Below are 24082 nucleotides of genomic sequence, written 5' to 3'. Positions count from 1 at the left end.
AGTACCACCCACACCCACAGCAGTTACAGCTGAGTGCATCTGGATGCAGCCTCCTTCCCTCCCAGGGTCACTGTATCAGGGAACCTGTGGTTATGAAAACATACAGCATTAACAATGAAATTCCATATCATGGTGTAAGTCACAGCACACCATGTGTATGGGTTGTAACTGCAGGAGACAAGCTTGATACAAATCATGATGGCTGGTTACACCATGCTAAAAATGGAAAAACAGCTCAATTAACCAAGATTTAAAAAAATACAATTATTACATTATTTATAAGGGAAGGGATACGTAGACATTTTTAATATCCATGAACAGAGAGAGTGGTGTTTGGGAACAGATGGTAAAGTGATCCAGGTATCTGGCAGAGCATTTAGAAAAGAAAAAAGCTCAAGTATCTTCCAATGAAGGCAGCTGCTATAACTGCACACTGGCTGCAAAATCTCAGCCCCACTGAAGTCAAAACTCAGAGATTTCGATAGGCTTAGGATTTGCCCTTGAATCATAAGGGACCTTGTCTGTTCTAGGGGGAAGCAGCGACTCCAGCCAGCGCTGAGCTGCTGAGACAGCCAGGTGACTGTCTTAAGGAAAAGGAGTGCTCAGACAGACAGACTCCAGTGTCTATTTTAAAAAATCAGTCACAAGGACAGGAAGCAGAAGTAGAAAGTTATTTATTTTTAGATTTTTTTTTTTTTACTACAAACTTTTAAACATTTTCTTCCATCTGCCATCCCTCGTCTCCCCCTAGGGATCCAATTACAGTTTTAAAATGATATGCGGTACATATAAAGCTCATAAAACAAAGGGCATCCAAACACAGATATTTTAAAGGGTGCTAAAGCCCCTCTGACAGGCTCAGTGCCTCTGGTCTTTATGCTTTGACCAGTGACTTCATCCTCCAGCTGATGTCATGCTGGAGAGAAGGACTAGGGAGGGTTTCTGGAGGCCAATGGGAGCTGCAGGAGCTGAGAACTGAAAAAAAATCAGGCTCTAGCTGCCTATAATGCACTGAGAAAACAGCTTTACACCATCGAAAAGGCAGGTGCCAATGCTAAGAAACTAGCCTCTCTGGTTCTTTTAATAGACAAACGCAAAGCAAAAGATACTGGACAGCATACCAACCTCCATCCACAATACCTGGGAGGCAAAAGCCCATCATCTCAAAACAAATATATTGCCTGCAGGGGATTTCCCAGTGACTGAGGCTCAGATGAGAATCCAGAATTGTTGTTACAAAAAAAAAATTGTTTTCCTAATTTGAAGACAAACAGTGTAGCTGAAAGTTGACATTAGCCACGGAGACCAATGTTTTTGGTGCACCCAAATGGAACTAAACAGCAGCAAGCTCACTAGACTCCAGGATGATCAAAGGGCTACCACATTCTACTATCTGCAGTTCCCTGCTGTAAAGGATTGGTAGTGAAAGCCAACATTGCCCTCTTTTGGACACTTTACAGTATAACAGTAGGATTCATATTAGAGAGAGCTCCCAGGGAAAATATTTGAAATCTGTACCTTTGCCTTTCCTCACCCTTCAGAGAATCTGTGGATCAGTTTAAACTGAACACTTCCTATTAATTCCATCCTGGAGTCTCACTGACTAGCACTGAGTCATGGAACTTCCATATCTTTGCCAGCTCTAATTCCACATCAATTTGGAATGAGGATTAGATGCTGAATTGCATCCATATAGCAACTACAGCATTGACAGTAGAAAAAAAATAAAGCTTTATAAGGGAACCTGTTCCAATCAGCTACATGCAGAGAGGTGCTGTGACCGTCTGTCATGGGAATGATAAAACTCAGCAACCCTCATCTTGCTGTTAAAAGCTCCAAGCTCAGTACAGCAACTATGCTCTATATCCCCTTAGCAATGTAGTGCCCTACATTCTTCTTTTTAGCAAATGCCCTCCCACAAACATTTTCAGTTCCCCAGAAGATAAACAGGGCTTAAAAATCCCCACAGCATAACTGACAACTATAGGAAAACCTAAACTACCTGTGCTCATGAACAACACCCCAAGCTAACAGCAACTGTGAGGAATCATAGTGCAAATATCCACATTCTGGGCCAGCAACTTAAACTAAAAGCAGCCTGGCTTGAGCTTCCAAACTCCATTGGGATGATGAGCTGAGATCAGCAACTCAGGATACATGTGAATCTTCAAATTGTCCAGTTGCACAGTGCAGCACTGATTTCTTGTCTCAGGAGCAGAGCCCAGGCATTGGGGCAGCTGGAATATGTGGTTTTCCTGCTCCCTACCTCAAGGGAAAGGAGAACAACTTGTTCCCGGATTTGCAGCGGATTTGCTCCCACTGGATTCGTAGTAGGAATGCAGAGTCCTCAAACCCATCCACAATCTCCTGCAAAATACAATCGGTGGAAGGGAAGGGTCAGTGTGTGCAAGGCCACTAGGCTGCCAGAGATTCAAGTCAGGCCTCCAAAGCACAAAGACCATGGTTTATGTAATTTAGAGATGCAAAGATAAGGCAGCATTAGTGGCTGGACAGCTTTAGTGTCCATACGGCTCAAGGGGAACACATGCTGAGGAAGGACAGTTATACCCCACCTGAAGAGACTCTTCCCTCCAAGGCAATTCACTGTGTAAGGTTTAAGATTTGCTCACTGAAGTGACACAGCTGGGATGTTACCTGCATCTCTCCATCCTCACACACCCTGGGAGATCTGGCTGGGTATCATTTGCATTACTTTCACCTCAAAAGATGCTGGAATGAGCAGTTACCTGAAGCTTCTGGAGACACTGCCCTTCCAACTTGTCAGTCAGGTCTCCGACACACCAAGCCAGGCTGATATGGAATGAGGGGTTCTGTATGGAAATGAGGCATAATGAATAGCAAAGGAATTACATGGGGGCTGTAAAGTCTGAGACCTGCTGCACTGCGCAGGACCTCTGAACCCTTTGCAAAAATAAGTAGAGCCTCATGCTGAGAAGTATTATCGTACATTATTATTGTGACTTTATAGCAGAGACCTAATGCAAATCAGCATTAGATATGACATCAGAAATCAAAGCCTGACTCCCAGCCGCCCTGCTCCAATCTTCCTCTGACATCAGTAGCAAAGGGCTCTTTCCCTAGCTTCTTTCAGCAATGCAAGGTGGTTTCTTAGCATGTGGAGAGAGACTCTCTACAGGGATATGGGCTTCTCCTGAAGACAGAGTGGGCTGGATACAACCACTCTGGGCATGTATCACACTTCTAAGACAGAAGCGAGTGCCCTACTCTGCTCAGAAAGAGATTTGATTTTCTTTAAAATACACAACAGGTGAATTTCATGCCAATGACTACTCAGGGTACTGTCCCCAAGATGGGCACCAGCAGTGCCACTTCCTTCACACTGCCCTGTCAGTGTGCCTAAAACCTAAGCAGGGTAGGACTCTCTCACCCATTCAACAGCAACCATTGCCTTCTCTGCTACCATCTGTTTTGGGGTGATTTGTATGATGCTTACTCCTGCCTTAAGTCCTGGACTCAGACTAAGGGCACACATTTCACAGACAGGCTACTATATGGTACTGCTTTAAAGCACTGCTGGTCTGGGCTGGATGTAATCCAGAAAGGTCTGTGCAAGCTCTGCTTTCACACAGCAATAATCATCTCCAATTTGATTATTGTTGGTAATCAGTGACTTCAGACCTTCAATACACTCAGTCACTAACTGCCAGCAAAGGCCTCACTCAGGACTGCTGGACCTTGAACTCTTAATGCTGCTGCAGGCAGTAATTAATGACTGGGGGGTGGTAACCAATGGGAAAAACAGGACATAAGAATGACAAGGGAGCAGAAAACCAGGTTCCCTAGTTAAAGAAGTGGAGAGAAGACATGGCAAGTATTTGAACGGACACTAGATTATGCCTTTTCTTTCTCTTTTATTTGGGATTTGGAAATTTAAGTCCTTCATAGAGTTGCTACCCTCCAACACTAAAGCTGGGGTCAGCTAAGAGTTCTGGCTTTGACCTGAGGTGAAGAGGGAGAAGACACTGGAGAGCCAGTTACCTTGTAGAACGTTGGGAGATCAAACTCCTCCATAACTCTGTCCACCCCTGAGACCAGCTCCAACAGCTGAGGATGCCCAGAAGAGACCTCCAAGCCTACAAAGGTCCTGAGCAGACAGGGAAAGAGACTGAAGGTAGCAAGGGCCTCTTGGGAGCCTTCCACAAATACTCCATCTGAGCACCTCTATTGAATTTGGGAGGGAGCTAATAGCAACCAAATCCCCATCCTCAGTACCTAAGAAAAGAGGAAATCAATCTTGGCAACTACTGACCCATTCATCTGACCTCTATAGCATTCAGAATTTCTTCTGAAGCTTTGCAAGAAAGAAAAATGTCTTGAGGTAAAAGGGAAATGGCATAAAGTACAGCCCTGTTTTACCAAAAGGTAAATCACATCATACTAATCCAACTGCTTTCTGTGATAAAAACTGATGTCTCTAGACAAAAGACACGTGGTAGATTTAATCCAGCTGGACTTCGGTAAACCATTTAACATGGTGTCAGGTGGGAGATTACCATGTGAGGAGGAGATTGGTACAAAAGTTGTGAGTTGGGTAAGAAGCTGGCTCTTGCCTTTGTTTGGACTGTTTCATGCCATATGCAGACTCATGCAGATGCCACTACACTGGTTATACTATGGTAACATTTTCTACAGGCATAAGTCAATTCTTTTCTTTTAATGAAGCTGAGATCCTTCAGCACAGAGCACAGCCACCAGGGAAAGGGACCTGCTCACTGAGCTGTCTTGAGCTAGCCTAATCACATAATTGGATTTGTCACTATACTGCAAGCTGCCAATGCTGTAGCCCAAGATGAAAATTAACCCATACTGGGCCATCCCTGAGGAGAGGGGGGCTTATGAAAACACAGGGTAACAGGAAGCTGGGGCAAAGCCACATCCAGCCTGCACTGATTGTTCCAATTGGAGGGTGGGCAGTACATGAAGTTGTGTGTGTGAGCTAGTCCCCACTCATCCTCCTGGTACCATCTCCCTCTTTCTCTCCGGTGTTCTAAGAGACAGGGTTGCTGTGCTACTCACCTACCTGGTTTTGTTCTGGTTGGTGTAAACCTTCACCTGGTCAACTGTACAGAAGAACCTGAACAGAGACAAAAATTAATTCAGCTGGGAAATGAACAAAGTAGGAGAGAGAACTGACAGCCAAGCGAGGAGGTGCCTAATCTTAAATCAGGGGTGGGCAATTATTTGGGCCCACACAGGGAATTTTAGGGAGCTGTCGTAGGCTGGGTCAACACTCCCACACCCTGTGCAACAGCTCACCAAACCTCCCTATGTGGGATGGGTCTGAGGGCAGGCAGGGAGGTAGTGTGGGCATGGGCAGCAACTTCAGTAGGGACAGTTCAGCCAGGGCCCCGTTACCATCAGCACTGCCTCTCAGCCACCCTTCTACCCTGAGAAGGTGCTTGGGGAGATGTCTAGATTCCCAGTAGGAACCTGCCAGCTGTGTCCACAGCTGATGCCAGCACCTGCCTGGCACTGCTTCCAGCATGCAGGCTGGAAGCAGATATAAGCTGCAGGGAAATGCTGTAGGTGCAGCATTGTTAGGGTGGGAGGGGGAAGAAGAGGGGGAAAAGAAGACAGAGAGAGGCAGCCCTGCCCACCCACTACCCATGATGAGCGGTGACGACCAGTGCTGGGGCCCTTCAGGCTGCAGCTGCCTGGAGCTTGCATTGGGGCTGCCCCGTGGCTCTTCCCCCCTGCCACTAGTGCCACCTCTGGGCCACCCTGTGCCCGTGGGGTAGCAACACGGAGGAGCTGCAGGCCAGCCCCAGCATAGGCTCTAGGCAGCTGCAGCCAGTAGGGCCCCCCCTCCAGCAGTGGCAAGTGCACCTGCCACCAGGTCCCACTTTTTCCCAGTGCCCAGCATCAGCCACAGCCACTCATCATGGGCAGGGGGTGGGCAGGGCTGCCTCTCTCCATCTGTTTCCCCCTCCACTCCCCAACCCCCAACCATTCCTTACCTCAGCACATCCCCATAGCTTATATCAGCTTCTGGCCCACGTACCTGAAGCAGCACTATGTGGGTGCCAGCATCAGCTGTGAATACAGGCAGCAGGCTCCTGCTGGGGGACTGGGACATCCATACAGTTCTGCAACATTAGCTGCAGTCCTGGGCCCCAATTCCCAGTGAGAATCTGCTGGCTGCATTCACAGCCAATACAAACACGTGCCCAGTGCTGCTTCTGGCACCCAGGGCAGGAGCTAGTGTAAGCTGTGGATGGGGCCGGGATGTGCCTACACACCTGGCATGACACAGAAGCCAGAGATATTGGCTCCCTGTGGGCCAGATCCCATGACTTTGTGGCCACCCACCCGTGGGCTGGATACAAACATATGTTGGGCTGAATTTGGTCTGTGGGCTGTATTTTGCCCGTGCCTGCCTGAAATAGTAGGGCTTCTCTCTTCCTCAGCAAGGATGCAGCCAAAGGTCTGCTCTTACCAGGGTGCATCAGTTTCAACAGAACCCTTCCTGGGGTTGAATCAACCCATTCTCTTCCTACGTTTCCATTCCCCTGTTCACTCCTGAATTTTAGATGGTAAAAAAGGCACCAAAGTTATGAGACAGACTTCATGGGAGACATCCAAGCCAGATGCAAACACTGAAAGCGAGTGACATAGACTGGTTGTAAAACATTTACAGACCAATAAACTGTTATCATTGCTCCCAAGTTGAAGACCACTTAAGTGTCACAGTAACACTGCTGGGCCCCTAGCCGCCTCCCCAGCATAATGTGATGCTTGATCCTGAAATCAGCGGAAAACTTCAACTGAATTCCCTGGTGAAAGTTCAGCCCCATGCAGCGTTTCCTGTAAGCTGTGTGGCGTGTGCGGCCGGGCAGATGCGCTCATGCTGCACTGCCAGGCATGCCTGCGTGGCCGCATATGCTGCACAGCTTAGAGGGAACGCTGGCCCCATGTGGCCAGTCTCAGGAGCAGACACTGGATTAACAATTCTTCCCCACTGTGCTTTGGATACTAATTAAGAATTGCAGACCAATGGCTGGATGGGAAGGTATGAAAACATGGAGTATGAAGAGGGATGCTAGACACTTAGGGAGAGCATCTCCAGTGGCTCTGAGTCCCACCTGTAAGCAGTGGCCAGGTGTTCCTTGAGAGACTGCACAAAGGGGGTTATCCAATGATAACGCAGTACCACGTTTTGCGAGAGGCTGATGTGAAACTCCTCCATGGCGGCGAGTGACACAGCATATGTGCGAGCATGGGAAATAAGGAGCTCCAGCAACTCCAGGAAATCCTCTGAGGCTTCATCTGCAGGGAAAGAACCACTGAAGTCAAGCTATATCCTGTTTCACAGCTCTGAAGTGATGATCTTGTCTATTGGGAGGTGAAGCAGAAAGCAGAAACAGCCCCAGTCAGTGTGGTGCTCCGCACTCTCCTAGTCTCTCATGCCCTGGGATCACAATGTGAAGAGAAGCCTCATGCCACCCATGAGAAGATGGGGGTCACAACGATCCTTAACCAAAATGTACATGTATGAAAGCTGACACACAGAACTGGAAATAGAAGCTAGGTGCCCTCATCCCCCTTTCACCTCTCTAACCTCCAGACACACTGCCTCCTTGCAGAGATCTTTTTTCTAAATTTTAGAAAAGTCCCAATCCAGGAATTCACCAGTAGCCGTTACTGCCAGGTCACACACCAGGTAGAGTACACATTTCATGGGACACACATACATGTTTTGTGCAGGCTCCTCTCTCACCCACATGTCCATTACATCTTTGAAGTCAGAACCAAAGAGGAGCCCAGAAGTCACAAAATGTAAACACAACAGCTACTAAGACTGCTAAGAAGGCAGCTGATCTGGCTGGGAAAGTCATTACAGAACTTCTCTACGACTGGGACATTCCAGATCTGCCCATGAGGCGAGTCCATTTACTGTCTGTACCAACAGAAAGTAGCTGACACTGGACATAGAGAGCCCAGGCCAGTATAGGTCATGGGAGGGGAGGGACTCGCTAATGGCTCTGTTGCCAGTCAGTTTGCAGAGAAAGCAGCTACAAGACTTGTTCCAGTGCTGACACATGGGTTTCCATGCACCAGGGATCAGTCCCAACCTCTGCTCCTGACCACACTATGCCCAACCTGGGGACAGGGAGCTCCTCTCTTGGAACTCTCCTTTCCTCTCTCCCCTTCTGCTACTCTCAACAACCCATTGCTAGGAACAGAGAAGAAAGAGCTCAATTTACCTACATGGCATGTAGACATATGTTGTCCAATTGCCCCGCACATGTGGGAAGTTGCGTACACGCCCGCCATGCTTGGTGCTGTCATCCACGACCTCCTCCTCTTGGTCTTTGAACATGTTTAACACGCTGGTTGGTACCGGAAGGCGGGGAGCTGTTGGGCTGCAGGAGAATGGGGGTATGGGGAGAGGAAGAGAGCTATTCAATACATACAGCAAGCCGTGAGGCACTTCTTAGCTTCTCAAGTGTCCTGGGCTAAGTTCATGCCAGGCACTAGCTACCTTTTCATGGCCTGTGCATGCGGACTCCAAACACATCCCGAGCTGGCCTGCGACCACAGCCTTTAGAGCAGCGATTCTCCACCGAGGCTGTAGCGGCCTGGCCTGCCTCCCAATTCCTCTACAACAGACCTGGGCTTCAAAGAGGAACCCGCGGCTGTGGCGGCTCCCAGGTCTGCGCCAGAGAAAAGCTACTTTCTCATTTTTCACGGCTCAGGAGAACAAAAAAAGGTGACCAGAAGGAGCGAGCGTGAGGCTGGCAGGGCCGAGCCGCCGGCTGAGACCCCAGGGGGGATGCTCTGGGCCCGGCCCCAGGCCTCGGCCCGGCGCAGCTCGCCCTCCCCCACCCCCAGCTCGGCTCAGCTTCCGGGCCTGGCACCCACCCGGCCCGGGCGCTGCCCGACTCCTCATCCTCGGAGCCGCTGCTGCCGCTGTAGCCCACCAGCGCCGCCCCGCTCATGGGCTCGCCGCCCGCGCTCCAGCAGCCGCGGCGTCCGGGCGGGAACGCGGCCCCGCGGCTTCGTTCCGTTCCGGGCCGGGGGCCGGCGGCGCTGGGGCACAGCGGAGCCGGTCCGCGCGGGGGGGCGGGGCCGCCGGGGGGATGTCGCCCCAGGCGCATCCGGGCGGCCGGCTGGGGGCGGCGCAGGCGCAGTTGTGCCACGGCCCGGCAGGGGGCCCCGCCCCGCCCCGCCGACGTCTGGGCCTCCCCGGGCCCGGCCGCGTCCGCCCCCGCCCTCGCCCCCGCCCCCGCGAGCCGAGCCGAGCCGGGTCGGGTCGGGTGACAGCAGCGCCACCGGCCCGGCCTGCAGGTGAGAGAGCGGCCCGGCCCGGCCCCTTTGTGTCCCCGCCCGTCCGTCCCGGGGCTCCCCCCGCCCCCCTCGGGCCCGGCGCCGCCCCCTGCGTTTGTTTTGTCCTCAACTTTGTGGCCCGGGCTGTGGCGCGGCGCGGCCCCCCTGCCTGCGCTCCCCTCCGCCGGGCCCGGGGGGTCCTGCTGCTCCCGCCGGCCCGGCCCGGCCCGGCCCTCGCTCCTCCCGGGCAGGGAAGAAGCTCCCGCCCCGACTCGGGGCTCCTGGGGATGCGGGAGGGGCGGCGCGGGCCCGCGGCACCGTCCTGGGCGCTGCGCCTCACGACTGCTCTTGTTGAACAGGTTTGAGCTCGAGGCTGTGCTGCGGCTGGCCGGACGTCGGAGCCTGGGAGCCCTGGGCCGGAGCGGGGAGGAGAGTCAAAGCACAGGCCCTTCTGCCATTTCCTCTCGGCCGCTGTGAAATGACTTTGCCTGGACCCTGAGTCCTTCTCCGCATCCCGTTGCCACCTTTTATTTTGCCAGCCAGTGCCATGAAGTCATCCTCTCCTTCAGGACCGTCGTTGTGATGATGTGACTTCAGCGGGAGGCTAAGCAGGAAGCGAAGCTGGGCCTGAAACGGGAGGCTGTTAGAAGGCAGGTAGATTCACTGCCCCAGGGTGGGAGGAGAGGCGCAAGGTGAGTGGAGCTCCCTGCGCTTCAGGCCTTTCTGCTGCAGTGCTCCAGTCTGGGAGTATTGCTTTCATTCTCAAGTTCCTTGAATTCCCTCCTGTGAATCCCACCAAGGAGCAACTTTGACTGGGAACTGGCTTTACCTTGCTTGTACGTAGTCCTCAGTTAACCCAGGTTGGTATTTTCTAACTGCTTGCTGTATTTGCGAATTCTGTGCAATACTCCTGCTGTGTCAGATCACTGTCTAAACATCCAGAATCCTACATCTGCTAATACGAAACGGCCACTTACTGAGCACCATAACAGCTGTGTATAAAATAACCTCGCTGAAGGGGAGTTGGTTGTTGGTTTGGGTCCTGAAAGGACGTTGTGTCCTTTTAAACTGTTTTATTTCAGATACTGTAGCTACTGGTATTTGATTCATATAAATGTTCTTGCCTCTCAGTTTTAAAGCTGGGGTAGGATGGACTATATGGGGTTAGGGAGGGTAATTTCTCTAGTTTCATTACCTGTGAGATTTTTTTTATGTCATTTCTGAATATCATCCGTACCATTTTATGAGGGCAAATTAATGAAATATCCTACTGTTAGTAAGGCATCATGATGAGTACCAAAATAGGTTTGGGCATATGGAGAGATGACACCATTATGCATTTAAGATCACTCCTCACTCTTTAATGTGTATCAGGTTGATCTGCTATAACTTCATCTGTCTCTTCTGTCCCATGGTAGGTGGATGCTAAACCATGGTCATTTTAGTGATTAGTTTCATTCAGGGGTATGCTGCCCTAGTTTAACTTCCACTTACCACAGGATAGAGCAGACAGACAAAACAGAGTAGATTAATACGTGTGCAACTGGTCCCATCCATCTCCTTTTTTTCAATGGAATGATTGTTTGGTCTGCCCATGTCCTGTGGTGAGGTCTGTGGTGTACCATATGGAGTCAGGGGCTGGCTTTTTTTTATGCCACTTGCTACTGATGGGGAAAGTCTTCTTACTTCATGAGTAGAAGACTAAGCCAGCTATTTTTGCTGAACTCACAGGTACCTATTACTTAATAACTGGCAGGAAGGATGTAGATCTTGAACAGGGACTTGGAATAATGGCCTGGTAGGAATACCAGTACCATTCTTCTCAACAGCTGCAGCATGGTTCTGGTAATTCACCAGGGTTTTGCCTGCACTTGGGCCTTGCTGGTTCTTCCCTTGTCTCCTAATGGATTTAGTCTTCTTAGTAATAGAACAAAAATAATACATCTGGAGGGATCAAAACCTCTTGCTGTTAAATGTGATGCTTGTTATTAAGACTAATGAGTATAAATACAGCTTAAGTTTTTAGTTTCCATTTTTTTTCTTCCATAGTTTTAACCATGTCTGTTTGCAGCTTACCAATTACACGATGTGCTCTGGCTAGATTCACTAAGAGACCCACATGTGGATTCTGTGTTCTGCCTGTAATGGGGTTAATGTTGAGAAGGGCCCATAAGGAAAGCAAAAATATTTGTTTTATAGGAGTTCTCTTGTTCTTCCCAGTCTCTAAATAGAATGCTGCCAGTGGAACTGTACAGCTGAGAATCTCTTCTTCAGGGTTGGATTCCATTTCTGCACCTGGATTGTCAGGCATGCTAACAAAGATAGGGACAGGAAGTAAATTCTGAAGCATCACCATGGACTGTTTCTCCCAGTGAGCTTGTGCTACTCAACCAGTCCTGCTTGAATCGGAAAGCATTACTGATAAAATTGGGATTTTTTTTTTTTAAGCATAAAGCAGCATGTATCCAGCACTTCAGTCTGCCTGACAGTGAAACTAATATTGCATGCTTAGTATGTCTGAATTCAGGAAGCTCCTGTTTCAGTTGCTGCTACAGATGTTTGTAAGCATTTTTGGAATGTAGCATTTTTAGTCAAATAGTTGTATACTCCCTTGAGAGAGCTTTACATCAAATAATCAAAAAAGGTTGGGTGTTTGTGTTGTGGCTAGAAAGCTACTGCCATGGTCTCTAGCCAGTGCTTTTGCAACAGAAACATTTATTGAAACCAAATCTGAGTCTTGCTTGTATTAATCCAATTAACTTGCATAGTCAGTCCTCTGCTGAGATAATTGAGCAAGGGATGGTGACAGGTCACCAGATGATCTTAATTTATGCCTTAAATGTGGCTGAAAGAATCCCAAGAGTATCTGTAAAGTGAAACAGCTGCTTGACGCACAGTTGTATGCATGCATCCTCTTTTGGAAGACCATATCCAACTCACAGTGCAGGGAGCCAGAAAACAAGGCAGCTCATCACTGCAGCACAGCTTGTATAGTGTGAGTTAGGGACTCTGAAGAGAATGTCTAACTGGGTTGTGACAGGATTGGTCCCCTGCTAGTACCAAATAAAACTTGGCCCACGTTCCTCCTATTTCAGATCCCCTACGTTTGCTTTGTTTTTTTGCGGAATAGTAAAACTGAGCCACAGCAAAAAGGATTGAATGTGAAGGTGTCTTGCTTACCTGTGGGAACTGATGTCAGCTGTCTTCTTCCCTGCAGAGCTGTTCCTTGGAGTGCCTCCATCACCTTTCACAAATGTGAGCGCAACAGGCCAGCACGGAAAAGGGCCTCCCATCATCTTCAAAACACTTTTGCTTTTGGCTTTAATATATATTCTGTTGTTGTTGTTGTTGTTGTTGAAACTTGAAATGATCTTGCAAAGGGTGCTTTCCATCTTCTCCTCCTGAGATTTGAGACTGGGCTGGATTTCCCATCCCCAAATTCAGGGCCAGCTGCTGGGAATTATATTCTCTTCATCAAATCCTTTCGACTGAGAAGCTGAAGCTGTCAGTGCTGAAATCCCATTTCTTTTTCCCAAGCATGTCAGAAAGCTGGCAACAGCAACAGCAGCAGCAGCAACAACAACAACAACAAGCACAACAGCAACCCCATCACACTGGGACAGCAGCACTCGCAGAGCATTCAATCCCTCCGACCACGGCTGAGAACGCCTTGGGTTGTGCAGTCTACGGCATCCTGCTCCAACCAGACCCCAATTTGCAGCACCACCAGCACCCACCGATCCAGGCTGGAGAACCCTCCCACAAATGTGGCGTGTGTGGCCATGACCTCACTCACCTGTCCAATCCACATGAGCACCAGTGCCTGCCTGGGCACGACCGCTCTTTCCAGTGCACGCAGTGCTTGAAGATCTTCCACCAGGCCACCGACCTCCTGGAGCACCAGTGCATCCAGGTGGAACAGAAACCTTTTGTGTGTGGTGTGTGCAAAATGGGCTTCTCCCTACTCACCTCCCTAGCACAGCACCATAACGTGCACAATGGCAATGCCATGAAGTGCTCCATCTGTGAGAAGACCTACAAGCCTCCTGAGGCGGAGCATGCCCAGCCTCTGGACCCATCAGACAAGCCATACAGCTGTTCCATCTGCCAGAAGACCTTCAAGCACCTCTCAGAGCTGTCACGGCACGAGCGCATCCACACGGGCGAGAAGCCCTACAAGTGCACCCTGTGTGACAAAAGCTTCAGCCAGTCCTCACACCTGGTGCACCACAAGCGGACACACAGCTCAGAGCGGCCCTACAAGTGCACAGTGTGTGAAAAGACCTTCAAGCATCGCTCACACCTGGTCCGCCATATGTATGCCCACTCAGGTGAGCACCTCTTCAAGTGCAATGTCTGTGAGCTGCACTTCAAGGAGTCGTCGGAGCTGCTGCACCACCAGTGCACACCCAGTGGGGAGCGCCCCTTCCGCTGTGGTGAGTGCCAAAAGTCATTCAAGCGCCCCTCAGACCTGCGGCAGCATGAGCGCACCCACAGCGAGGAGAGGCCCTTTAAGTGCGACCTCTGCCAGATGAGCTTCAAACAGCAGTATGCCCTCATGCGCCACCGCCGCACCCACAAGGTGGAGGAGCCCTTCAAGTGCAGCCTCTGCGAGAAGGGCTTTGTGCAGCCCTCCCACCTGGTCTACCACCAGCATGTGCATGGCATTGAGAACCTCTTCAAGTGCAATGTGTGTCAGAAGGGCTTCAACCAGTCTTCAGAGCTTCTGCGGCACAAATGTGTGCAGAACGCTGAGCGCCCCTTCAAGTGTACCGTGTGCAACAAATCCTACAAGAGGTCCTCGGCTTTGCAGAAGCACCAGCTGTCGCACTGCACAGAGAAGCCGCTCAAGTGCACACTGTGCGAGAGACGCTTCTTCTCTTCCTCAGAGTTTGTGCAGCACCGCTGTGACCCAGTGCGCGAGAAGCCCCTGAAGTGCCCAGACTGCGAGAAGCGATTCAAATATGCTTCGGACCTGCAGCGCCATCGCCGGGTGCACACAGGCGAGAAGCCATACAAGTGCCCCTCATGCGAGAAGGCCTTCAAGCAGCGCGAGCACCTCAACAAGCACCACAGTGTGCATGCCCGGGAGCAGCAGTACAAGTGCATGTGGTGTGGTGAGAGGTTCCTGGACTTGGGCCTGCTGCAGGAGCACAGTGTCCAGCACACTACTGAGGGGGCATATCAGGTGGCTGCGTGCTTGCCCTGAGCTGCCCCCACAGGTTTCTGCTTGCATGTGAACCTCTTCAACAGCCCCTTCTCTTTTCTTGTACAAGGCGGATTCCTGGACCTTGGGAGGGCAGTGGGAGAAGATCTGCCAGTCCGGTTAGACATCATCCTGGCCTCTGTACATTTCCACCTGCATTTGGTGTTTTAGTGACGTGCAAAGCCCAAGAGGGGGCATGGAGGAAAAGGGAGGCAAAGGATGGAAATGAATCCTGTTCCTGTTTGTTCTCTCCTGGTTTATAGTTTTCCTTGCAACTGCAGTTCAGTGTTGTGAGCTCATAGGTCCTTTCTCAGCCACTGCCTGTAAACTGTTGTCCTTCTCCCATGTCCCCCAGTACCGAGGTCTCCTGAGAGAACTGGGTAACTCACCTTTTTTTTGAGAGAGGCGCAGGTCTCTCAAGCCAGGCCCCAGCACTACTCTCCTTGGGGGCTCAGGGGCCTTCCAGCTTACTAGTTCCATCTTAACAAGGTAGCTTATAAAGATCATTTTAAAACCACACTGTCTAATTAAATGCCCCTGGGTACTCCCCCATGTCCTAGTAGCATGCAGGAAGGAGAAGCTGTGGGACTGTTGTGCTCCAAAGGCACTGCTGCCTTTGCAGTCTTAGCTGACTGAAATCATGCAGTAGCTTTGAGCAAAGGCTCTATTCCTCTTATTGCTCCCCCCCTCTCCCCCATAACTCTGGAATTGAGGTGGGGCATGAATGCTACACATTACTTAAAGAAACCGCAACCCCTAAGGCTAACCCCTCAGGCCACCTGTATTCCTGATTGGAATAGTCTGAGAACCCTCAAGCTTCCAAGCTGCTCATCTGGGGACACCTTGGACTTTCCTAAGACTTACAGCTGTCTTGAGGGACGTTGCCATGGTAGGGTCTTGCAACTGCTGCCAGCCCACAAATCCTTTTATAGCACTTAGCAACGCACTTGGATTGGATGTAAAATAGTAGCCCTTGCACTTGCATTGATGCGTAAACCAGGGGGTTATAAGTAGCAGTAAAACGCCAAGGGGTGGGGAAGATGCTACTGCTAAAGTGCAGTCTCCTGGATTCCTATAGAAGAGATGTTTATTTGGAAATGAGCTTAAGGGTATCAAATTGGGAGTTCTGAAATTATAACCCAAATTCCACATCCAGGGAATTGCATCGTGACCTTTAGGGTTATGATTTTTCTAGTTCTGTTTGTGGAGGCTAATCCACATTTACGTAATTGTCTCTTTGGGAAGAGGCAGGTTGGCAGAAGATAAGGGAATGAAAACTTTTCCTAGTGAGATTCCCTGTGAACTGATCTTCCTCTTCCCTTGCCCCTTGCAAATTTTCTAGAGAAGGATATAGTTCATTTTATTGCAACTAAGATAAATGCCTAGACCCCAATACAAATTCCCTATCATATTATTCTGCTTGATGAAGCTGCCCAAAAGCTACCAGCTGCACAGTGTTGTTGGATTCTCATGACCAAGGTTCATCAGCTGACATCTGGACACTTTTTCCAGGCAAGGGGCATGCCCACTGGATTACCCATAATTGTTTCCTTCCTCCCACTTTGCTTGGCTTGGTTGACCAGTGTTTGTTTGAACTGGGAGTGTTGTAGTCTGTTGTAATTATTGAGAGCAGTGGCCATTCAATGGTCTACATTGGAGAGGGGGTCCGTATGATAAGTGTTACAGTGGAACAAGATGCCTCCGTTTCCTTGCAGAAGGCTGGGTTGTGCCTGTTTAGTCTCGAGAGATTCAGATGATTCAAATGGAGGAGGGAGGGCTTTCTTCTCTATTGCAGTTTCACTTCCTGCATTGCAAAGAGGACCAGAGCTTGTTTCCTTGAGGGGGCTGGAACCATTTGAATGAATGGGGTGGAGTTCTCTTTTCCTCATTCGCAGCTTTAAGAACGCCAGAATAAACCGTGTTCTCTGATGCCCAAGGAGGAGTGACTGATGCTCATCATATTTCATGCTGCCTCAGATATATAGAACCTCCTCCTATCAAGTTTTCTGTCTGCATTGTTATTTTTTTCCATTTTGCTTTTTTAAAGCAGTTTGTTAATATTCATTAAAAAGAAAAAAGAATCCTGTATAGTTTAATTTGATGTCATTTTGGATCTTTAAAAAAAGAGATGTGATAACTTGGATTTTAAAAGAGATATTCAGTTCTAGGTAGCTGTTTTTGATGTTTAATATATAGTGAGTTCAGTGTATGTTTAATTGTAGGAGTAAAATATGAAACAAGATCAAGGCAAGTTCATCTTGTTCAGGTCTGTCTTTGTGAATGGCTTGGGGATGGGGGGGTGGTGCTTGAGGCATCGCAAATGGAAGGTTAGATTCAGGAGGAATATACTAAGAAACCAAATTTTAAAGTCCATTCAAATATAACAGACCTGGCCGTGGAGGCAAGTTTTATTGTTCCAGATGCAGAAACCTTCTGTGTTTTACACTAATTTGCACAAATGCCTTGGGAGGTCCTTTGGGAATGACCCACACTTCTGAATGGACTCAGAAGTGAATGCATTCATTTAAAATTAAAACAAAACAAATCAAGAATGTGTCCCAGTGTTCTCGCTGGAGTTATTTTGACAGCAGCAGCTACTGACAGTTTAAATATACAAGTCAATGTTTTGCATTAGTGTTTGCCACTAGAGTTGCAGTAATAGACCTCACTCACAGTTGCTCTGCCAGCTGTTGTTTGAACTGCTGCGGAGAGACCAAAATGTGGATTAATGAGGCCGTACTGTAGCTAAATGGCAGACAATAGGTTTTATTATGGGTGGTAAATACCAGTCCCTTGAGATAAGAGAGGTGCGGATATGAATATATAGTAGGGAGTGGCTGTGCAGTTCCTGCAATCTCAGTACTTTTGCTGTGAGGTGCCAGAAGGGGGAGGGGGCAATCACTAAGCAATACTGTTGTTATTAAGAAATAATTCTCCTTTTTGTCCCAGTTTGATTTCTGACCTATTGCTGCAGGGGTCCAGCAAACTCTTTAGCATTCTGTCTTTTCAACTCAGTACCTCTTCCAAGCTTTAGGCCAGTTTTAGAAATGGGGAACCACGCTACACTTAATTTTGTTTCCTCCTGGCAATAGTGCTCATTCTGGTTGTGTTTGGCTGTGTGCTTCTGACTTAGAGCCAAACAGTGAGTCATGTGCTGGACTTCTCTAGACTAGCAATGCTGGCTGGGCAGTACAGTGTATCATGGGTATCCTGACCACCTGTTCCAGCCCTTAACAGGTGCTCTTGGTGACAGGAGGGAGCAGTAGTTGTGTCTGTCCTGTGTATAAGTTGGTCTCGTATATAGAGACAGGCATGGGGATGTGAGGCTTGGTACTCCACTGAGAACTGAGGGTGAGGGTTGGTATTTCATCATTCAGGTGGAAGATTTTGCTCTGTCCTAGCTGAGGGTGCTTTCATTTGGAAAGTCACTGCTGGTAGCACTTGCCGGAGGCCTGCCCCTGATGCTAGTGATGTGATAGCTCATTCTATCTGTGGCAGGTACAGGATGTTACTTGCTAAGTGGAGGAAGGTTTGAGTAGGTGTGAGGGCCCAGCCAAGTGAAATTTTCAAACAGCCTTGTTGAAATCGGGGAAACTAGGATGGATTAGGGAAACCAGCATGGGTTTGTAGCAGCTAGATCATGCCTGACCAATCTGGTTTGTTTTTATGACGGGGTCACAAAATGCTTAGATGCAGTAGAGGTGGATGTCATTTTCTTGGATTTTAGCAAGGCCTTCGATACGGTATCTCATCCCATTCTCATGAATAAATTAAGAGGCTGAGACACAGATGGTTACACAGTCCCGTGGGTGGCAAATTGGCTTAGCGGTTGCACCCAGAGAGTGGTAGTAGATGGGTTGGTATTGACCTGGAAGGATGTGGGTAGTGGGGTCCCTCAGGGTTTGGTCCTTGGACCTGTACTCTTCAATATCTTCATCAGTGACTTGGATATGGGCATGAAGTGTACTTTGTGCAAGTTTGTGGATAATACTAAATTGTGGGATGAAGTGCACACTCCGGAGGGTAGGGAATGATTGCAGGCAGACCGGGACAGGTTAGAAAAGAGGGCAGTACACAATAGGATGCAGTACAACAAGGACAAGTGCAGAGTGCAAAAATATCCAGCATACTTACTGGCTGGGAAGTGACCCCCTCAGAAGCACAGAAGCAGAAAGGGATTCTGGAGTTATAGTGGACTCCAAGGTGAACATGAGTTGTCAGTGTGACAAAATCATCAGCAAAGCTAACTGCATTTTATCATGCATCAGCAGATGCATGACAAATAGAACCAAGGAGGTTATATATGGCATTGGTCAGACTGCAGTCGAAGTGCTGCATCCAGTTTTGGGTGCCGTACTTCAAGAAGGATGTTGGTAGACTCAAGAGGGTCCAGAGGAGGGCCACTCATATAGTTAGGAGCTTACAGGACAAGCCCTACAAGGAGAGACTGAGGGACCAGGACCTCTTCAGCCTCCGCAAGAGAAGGCTGAGAGGTGATGTGGCCACCTACAAATTCATTAGGGGAACACAGCAAGGGATCAGAGATGCTCTGTTCACCAGGGCACCTCTTGGGGTAACAAGGAACAATGGTCACAAACTGACAGAAAGCAGATTTCAGCTAAACATCAGGAAAAACTTTGCAGTAAGGGTGGCCAAAATTTGGAATGGGCTTCCAAGGGCAGTGGTGCTCTCCCTTACCTTGGGGGTCTTTAAGAGAAGGCTCGATAGGCATCTGGCTGGGGCCATCTGACCCCAGCACTCTTTCCTGTCTAGGCAGGGGGTCAGACCCATTGATCTGTTGAGGTCCCTTCTGACCCTAGCATCTTTGAATCTATGAAATTTTGAAACAGCCTTCTATCTTCTCCAGAGACCTGTGCAATTCAATACAATGCATCTTGGCCTGCACTGATGTGGTGTGTTGTGGGGATGAGACCATTCAAAGGGGGCCTGCTGCTTCTATTAGCACATTCCTGTGCTTGGGATAGAAATATAGAATGGGGCCTGCTGGATTACAGCAGAGCAGAGACTGCTCTAACTAATTTTGCTTCCTGTGGTCCTTGAGTGAGGGCCAGTGAGCTCTGGCCAGCATGCTGTGACTGGTGTCCCCCCTTGAAGCACTTGTTATTAACCTCTGACCCTCACTCCTGTCACTGTTTTTGCATTACTTGTCCCAAGAGCTCTGTTGGTGCACACTTCCTAGCCTGCTCTGTTTCTAGAGGGGCGAACAGTTTCTGTGTGGGCTTGTGCCCAAGATTATTTCTGTAGCAGATAGGCTTGTGGTCCTTGAGGTGGATAATGGTGATGCATTCCAGCCCTCCTCCTCCTGCTCAGTCCCCTACTCAGGGAACAAATGTGCTATAAGAGCCCTCAGGTTAGTTCTGTGTTACCTGGGCAAGGGTTAATTTCTGGTAGCAGTTCTCACTTGCATAAGTCCATTTCATGCTGCCAGAACACCATTAAAATCATGTTACAAAATCAAGCTCAAGGTTTCTTGAATCCATGTTCAGTATGTGGAAATGTAAAGTATTGCTGCAACATTCCCAGCTGGAGGGTTGCATGTATCAAGCCTGTGTGCACTGTGGGCTGTTATCGAAGTCTTCCACTTAGTGCAGCTGCATCCTGATGAAGGGGAATGTATTGTAGGGCTATGGAAATTTCTGGGAGCTAGTAAGAATTTGAACCCAAAATTTAAAGCCTCTGGTGCTCAAGGTAAGATTTCAGGAGTAAGGATTAGGTACCTCAAAAATGGCCAGCCCAAGCACAGGAATGCTAAACATGTTCCATTATTTTTTGTGAGGCCACAGAAAACAAAAAGGCCACTGATTCAGGTACTTAGAAAAGGAATTAGAACTGTAAGCACCTAGGTTTGCAGAAGTTGGCCTTAAGCTTTATCAATCCTCATGCAAATCAGTTGAATTGGACATGAGTGGCCTCAGGGTTGTACTCGATGTGTTTTGCTTGGCCAGAGGGCAATTCTGTTCTATTTAAAGGGGGAAAGAAAATGGGTAGCTTAGATGATGGCATCTCCTCCAGGAGCAGGTATGGGTGAGTGGGTGTGTGAGCACGTTTCATTGACAGTGTTTAAAATGCTGTCCCTGGGGCAAGGGGGAGGAGGGAGGGTTGGGGGACAAAGTGGATTATAGAGTGATACTATAATCCTGATTTATTTTTGTAAGGTAAAAATAACTGTTTAAGTCCAAGCTGTTCCATTAAATATGTTCTGAGCAGGGAGAAGACGGTTGGTCTCCATTGCTGTGCCTTCCAGAGATGGTTTGTTTTCTTTATTGGAAAAAGCAGTAGAAATAGTGTGGAAGAGAATTCTGAGAGGCACCCACCTACAGTGACCGGCAATGTGGGGACTGGGGTGGGTTCTTGGTGTTGGTTCAGTGGCTGCCTTGTATAAGTGATTGACAGACACCATCCTATGGGGCAAAAGGGATCTTCCACTGTTAACTGTTTTTCAGTTTTTACTTTCAAACCAAAGAGCAAATGTTGCCAAAGCCTCTATGGAGTAAAAAGTGTTAAACTCTGTTTGTGTGTTGCACTTCCTTTCTCTCCCATCTTCAGTTTGTTGTGAGAGACTCCAGGTGTCTCTACACCTCCTTTCTCTGCGTTCAGATGCTCCTAAATTTTCTTACCCAACTGTGTTGCACAGGTTACATCAAGGTTTATCAGAGCCCTCACAAAATGTTGTCTAGCAAAATAAGTTTGGCAGACTCAAGTACAGGATGTTTTGCATGAGAACCCAGGGACAGTAGCTGAGCACTTGAGATGTTATCTGATAAATGGTGGCAACATGTTAAATGCGGCTGATCATCATGGGCTTCATGCTAAGAGACCAGAAGAACAGGAATAAAAGGATGGAACTTTGAACCACCCAGAGAAGATGGGAGGATAGAGATGTTTCTATCATACCTCAGCAATTAGGGACCTGCAGATTCTGTCTCCTGCTCTTCACAGCTGATGTGTGCTTTCTAATCCATTATTTTCTGCCTCTTGTGTGCTGATTGTAAGCATTCAGAGTTCTTTGCACCTCACGTTGGCTTCTTTATTTATAAATCATGTATTATTTTTTACTAAGGGTCTTCAAAAATAAATTATCTAAAGGTCACAGACTGCTAAGCTGGGAGTTAGTCCTCCAGCTTCTGGTGAATTCTGATAAGATATGGGCAACCCCCCCTTTTCAGTCCATACCTACAAAGCCCCACTGAACCAAAGTTAGGAGAGGCTTGGGCTCTGGTGGCCATGTTCCTTGGCAATTGGAGTCCTCATCGATAGTACAGGTAGGCACATCAGTTCAGCCTTGGTGTGTGCTGGTGGTAAAGTATAGGAAAAGTTTGAAGAGATGTTTTGCCCAGTCTTGTTTGGGAAGAGAGAATTTGGAAGGCCGGGGGGAGACTAGTGGACGGTGTGTTGTGCTGATAAGCTAGATGAGTCTTCTGGTCTTACCAAGATGTGAAGCCTCCCTGGTGACAGTTATACACTCTCAGTCCCATGTCTGGTGACTGTTTTGAGGCCTAATGGTGAGGGAGAGTGTCCGTCTTAGATCTGAGCAGGGAAGTATTTTTTCACTGCTTGTGTGGCTGCTGGCAGGGTTGGTGTGGGTGAAGATGGACAATGAAAGGCAAATCTGCAGGAGAGATGAGGGGAGAAACCATCTTATAACAATAGGTTTTTACGGTCTCTTGGCTGTCCTCTTAACACTCCTGGCTTGCTTGGTGTTTTGGAGAAGAGCACTCTTTATTTCCTTCAGGCAATACCATCAACCCAGAGCTGCAATTAGTAACAAATTGCTTAACAAATGAAGCAAAAAATCAGTCTTATTCTCTGGAGTGTTTCTCTTTTATGAAGCTGTGACACAATGAGTTAGCTTATAGGAAGATTTAAGTTCCTTTACACACATTCATAATGTAGAGATGCAATAATGACAGGCAAGTCTGAATTTTGGGGCTACAACTCCATTGTGAGGTTCTGACCACTCAAGCATCTCTTGAGGTTTGTGATACTCTTTGTTCCTTGATAGCACCCTATGGACATCAGGGAACTGAGCTTCACAATATCCCTAGACCTCTGAGAGCAAATCCTCCTGCTGGAACCTCAAGGTGGAATTCTAACCCATGACTCCATGTGCTTGTCTCTAAACTTTTATAGGATCAGTGGATCTGATTGCTTTTCAGGGGCAGTTCTTCATTGCCAGGGAGCTGTGTCAATAGCAGAGGCATCTTTGGGGCCCTGATGGGGTGAGGTTATTGATAGTTCCTCAACACCTATGCCTGTAACTCCAGTTCTGTGACCTAGCAGGGCTGTGTGAAGTTGCACCCGTGAGCAATGAGGTCTCTGTGTGGCTTGCAGTGCCTTTAACACTGCTCTCCATGTGTTTATAAGACTATATTCGATACGTGTGTGTATATATGTACATTGTATTAACCTGTCCAGCTCTTCTGTGTGAGTGTCAAATGGTTTTGCTTTACTAATAAATTTATAGTTATTTATACCTTCCTGTGGGTGTGTAAGATTTCTAGAGGTGGGAGCGTTACGCTGGGGGTTTGCTCTTGGTAAATCTATTCCTGGTGCTGCTCATTCTTGAACTTTTCTGCCAGGGATCAGGGAAAAAAAGATACCGAGGGGTTAAAAAACGGGAGCGAAGATCTTCAATAAGAAGTTTTCACCTGCTGTGAGAGAGGTTTTATTGCCAAAGATTTTCCTGGATATCAACTTGGCAGCGACAGCTATAGGTGCTCTGAAAAACCAGTACAACTAGCGATGGTTTCATCAGTTCTCAGCCTTTTTTAGACATAAGGCACTCCTTGATAGACTCAGGGCACCCATCAAAGTGCCAGTTCTTTTCATGGCATTTCTTCAGACCTCTCCCATGATCTCCTTCTAAACAGTTCTTTCTTATGACTGTAGAGTGCCTTGTATCTATTGATCTGAAATCATTTTGATAAAATAGAGGCCATTACCTATGTCACGTAGAAGGGAAACTGAAGACATGGCAGGGGGGTGTGACTTGCCTGAGATTATCCTGGTCTGCAGGCAGAGACGCACTTGTACCAAAATCCTTGACTCTGTAAAGAGAGAATGAATAACACTACTGCATTAAAGATCCAGTAGATGAGTGTTTCTCAACTTTTTAAGTAGCGAGTACCCCCTAACTTCTGAAAATTTTAATAAGTATCCCAACACTCAATTTTGCAGGGGATTTTCTATTTACAGACTATGTGCCATATGTTGGAAGAACAGCTGTGTACATAAGGCTGTGATATAACAGATGTCTGATCTGGTGTGGGTAGGGTTGCCACCTTTTACACCGGGGTGCACAACTCAAGTATGTACCTGGGCCAGAGGTGATGTTTGTCAAAGCTAGGAGGGCTGAACCAGATTATTACTGGGGAATTTAAAGTGCTGCGCAATGTGTCACACACCACATTTTTTGCCATAGTTTTGAGAGGAAAAAAGGGCAAGAGAGCAAGTGTCAGGGTAAACGTGTACCCCCTGCCTGTCTCTCGCGTATCCCCAGGGGTATGTCTACTACAGGTTGAGAAACTATGCAGTAGATCACTGCAG

At 48.2% G+C, this 24082-nt stretch overlaps 2 protein-coding genes across 6 annotated transcripts; one reads left to right on the top strand and one right to left on the bottom strand.

The window, feature by feature from the left end:
• Positions 1-657: 657 nt before the first annotated feature.
• On the bottom strand, positions 658-9141 carry USB1 (U6 snRNA biogenesis phosphodiesterase 1). 3 transcript variants are annotated; one of them, XM_006271699.4, is made up of 7 exons: positions 8905-9141; positions 8251-8405; positions 7125-7308; positions 5063-5116; positions 4021-4126; positions 2748-2831; positions 658-2367 (listed from the first exon to the last, which is right to left on the bottom strand). In XM_006271699.4, the coding sequence occupies exons 1-7, from the start codon at positions 9138-9140 to the stop codon at positions 2263-2265; spliced, it is 924 nt and encodes a 307-aa protein (XP_006271761.2). In that variant the 5' UTR covers position 9141; the 3' UTR covers positions 658-2262. The 3 variants fall into 3 exon arrangements, with proteins under 3 accessions (XP_006271761.2, XP_019352867.1, XP_019352868.1); XM_019497322.2 differs by lacking the exon at positions 8905-9141 and adding an exon at positions 8525-8828 and having other exon boundaries at positions 8251-8441; XM_019497323.2 differs by lacking the exon at positions 8905-9141 and adding an exon at positions 8525-8827.
• A 52-nt stretch (positions 9142-9193) lies between these two features.
• On the top strand, positions 9194-23009 carry ZNF319 (zinc finger protein 319). Of its 3 annotated transcripts, none has more exons than XM_014597049.3 (3): positions 9194-9330; positions 9669-10001; positions 12527-23009. In XM_014597049.3, the coding sequence occupies exon 3, from the start codon at positions 12848-12850 to the stop codon at positions 14516-14518; it is 1671 nt and encodes a 556-aa protein (XP_014452535.1). In that variant the 5' UTR covers positions 9194-9330; positions 9669-10001; positions 12527-12847; the 3' UTR covers positions 14519-23009. The 3 variants fall into 3 exon arrangements, with proteins under 3 accessions (XP_014452535.1, XP_014452534.1, XP_059569681.1); XM_014597048.3 differs by having other exon boundaries at positions 9669-10169; XM_059713698.1 differs by lacking the exon at positions 9194-9330 and having other exon boundaries at positions 9349-10169.
• Positions 23010-24082: the final 1073 nt, after the last annotated feature.

The sequence above is a fragment of the Alligator mississippiensis genome, chromosome 10 (assembly GCF_030867095.1).
Source record: "Alligator mississippiensis isolate rAllMis1 chromosome 10, rAllMis1, whole genome shotgun sequence".
Taxonomy (NCBI): Eukaryota; Metazoa; Chordata; order Crocodylia; family Alligatoridae; genus Alligator; species Alligator mississippiensis.
The sequence above is the reverse complement of the archived record's forward strand: the minus strand, read 5'-3'. Positions and strand labels throughout refer to the sequence as shown.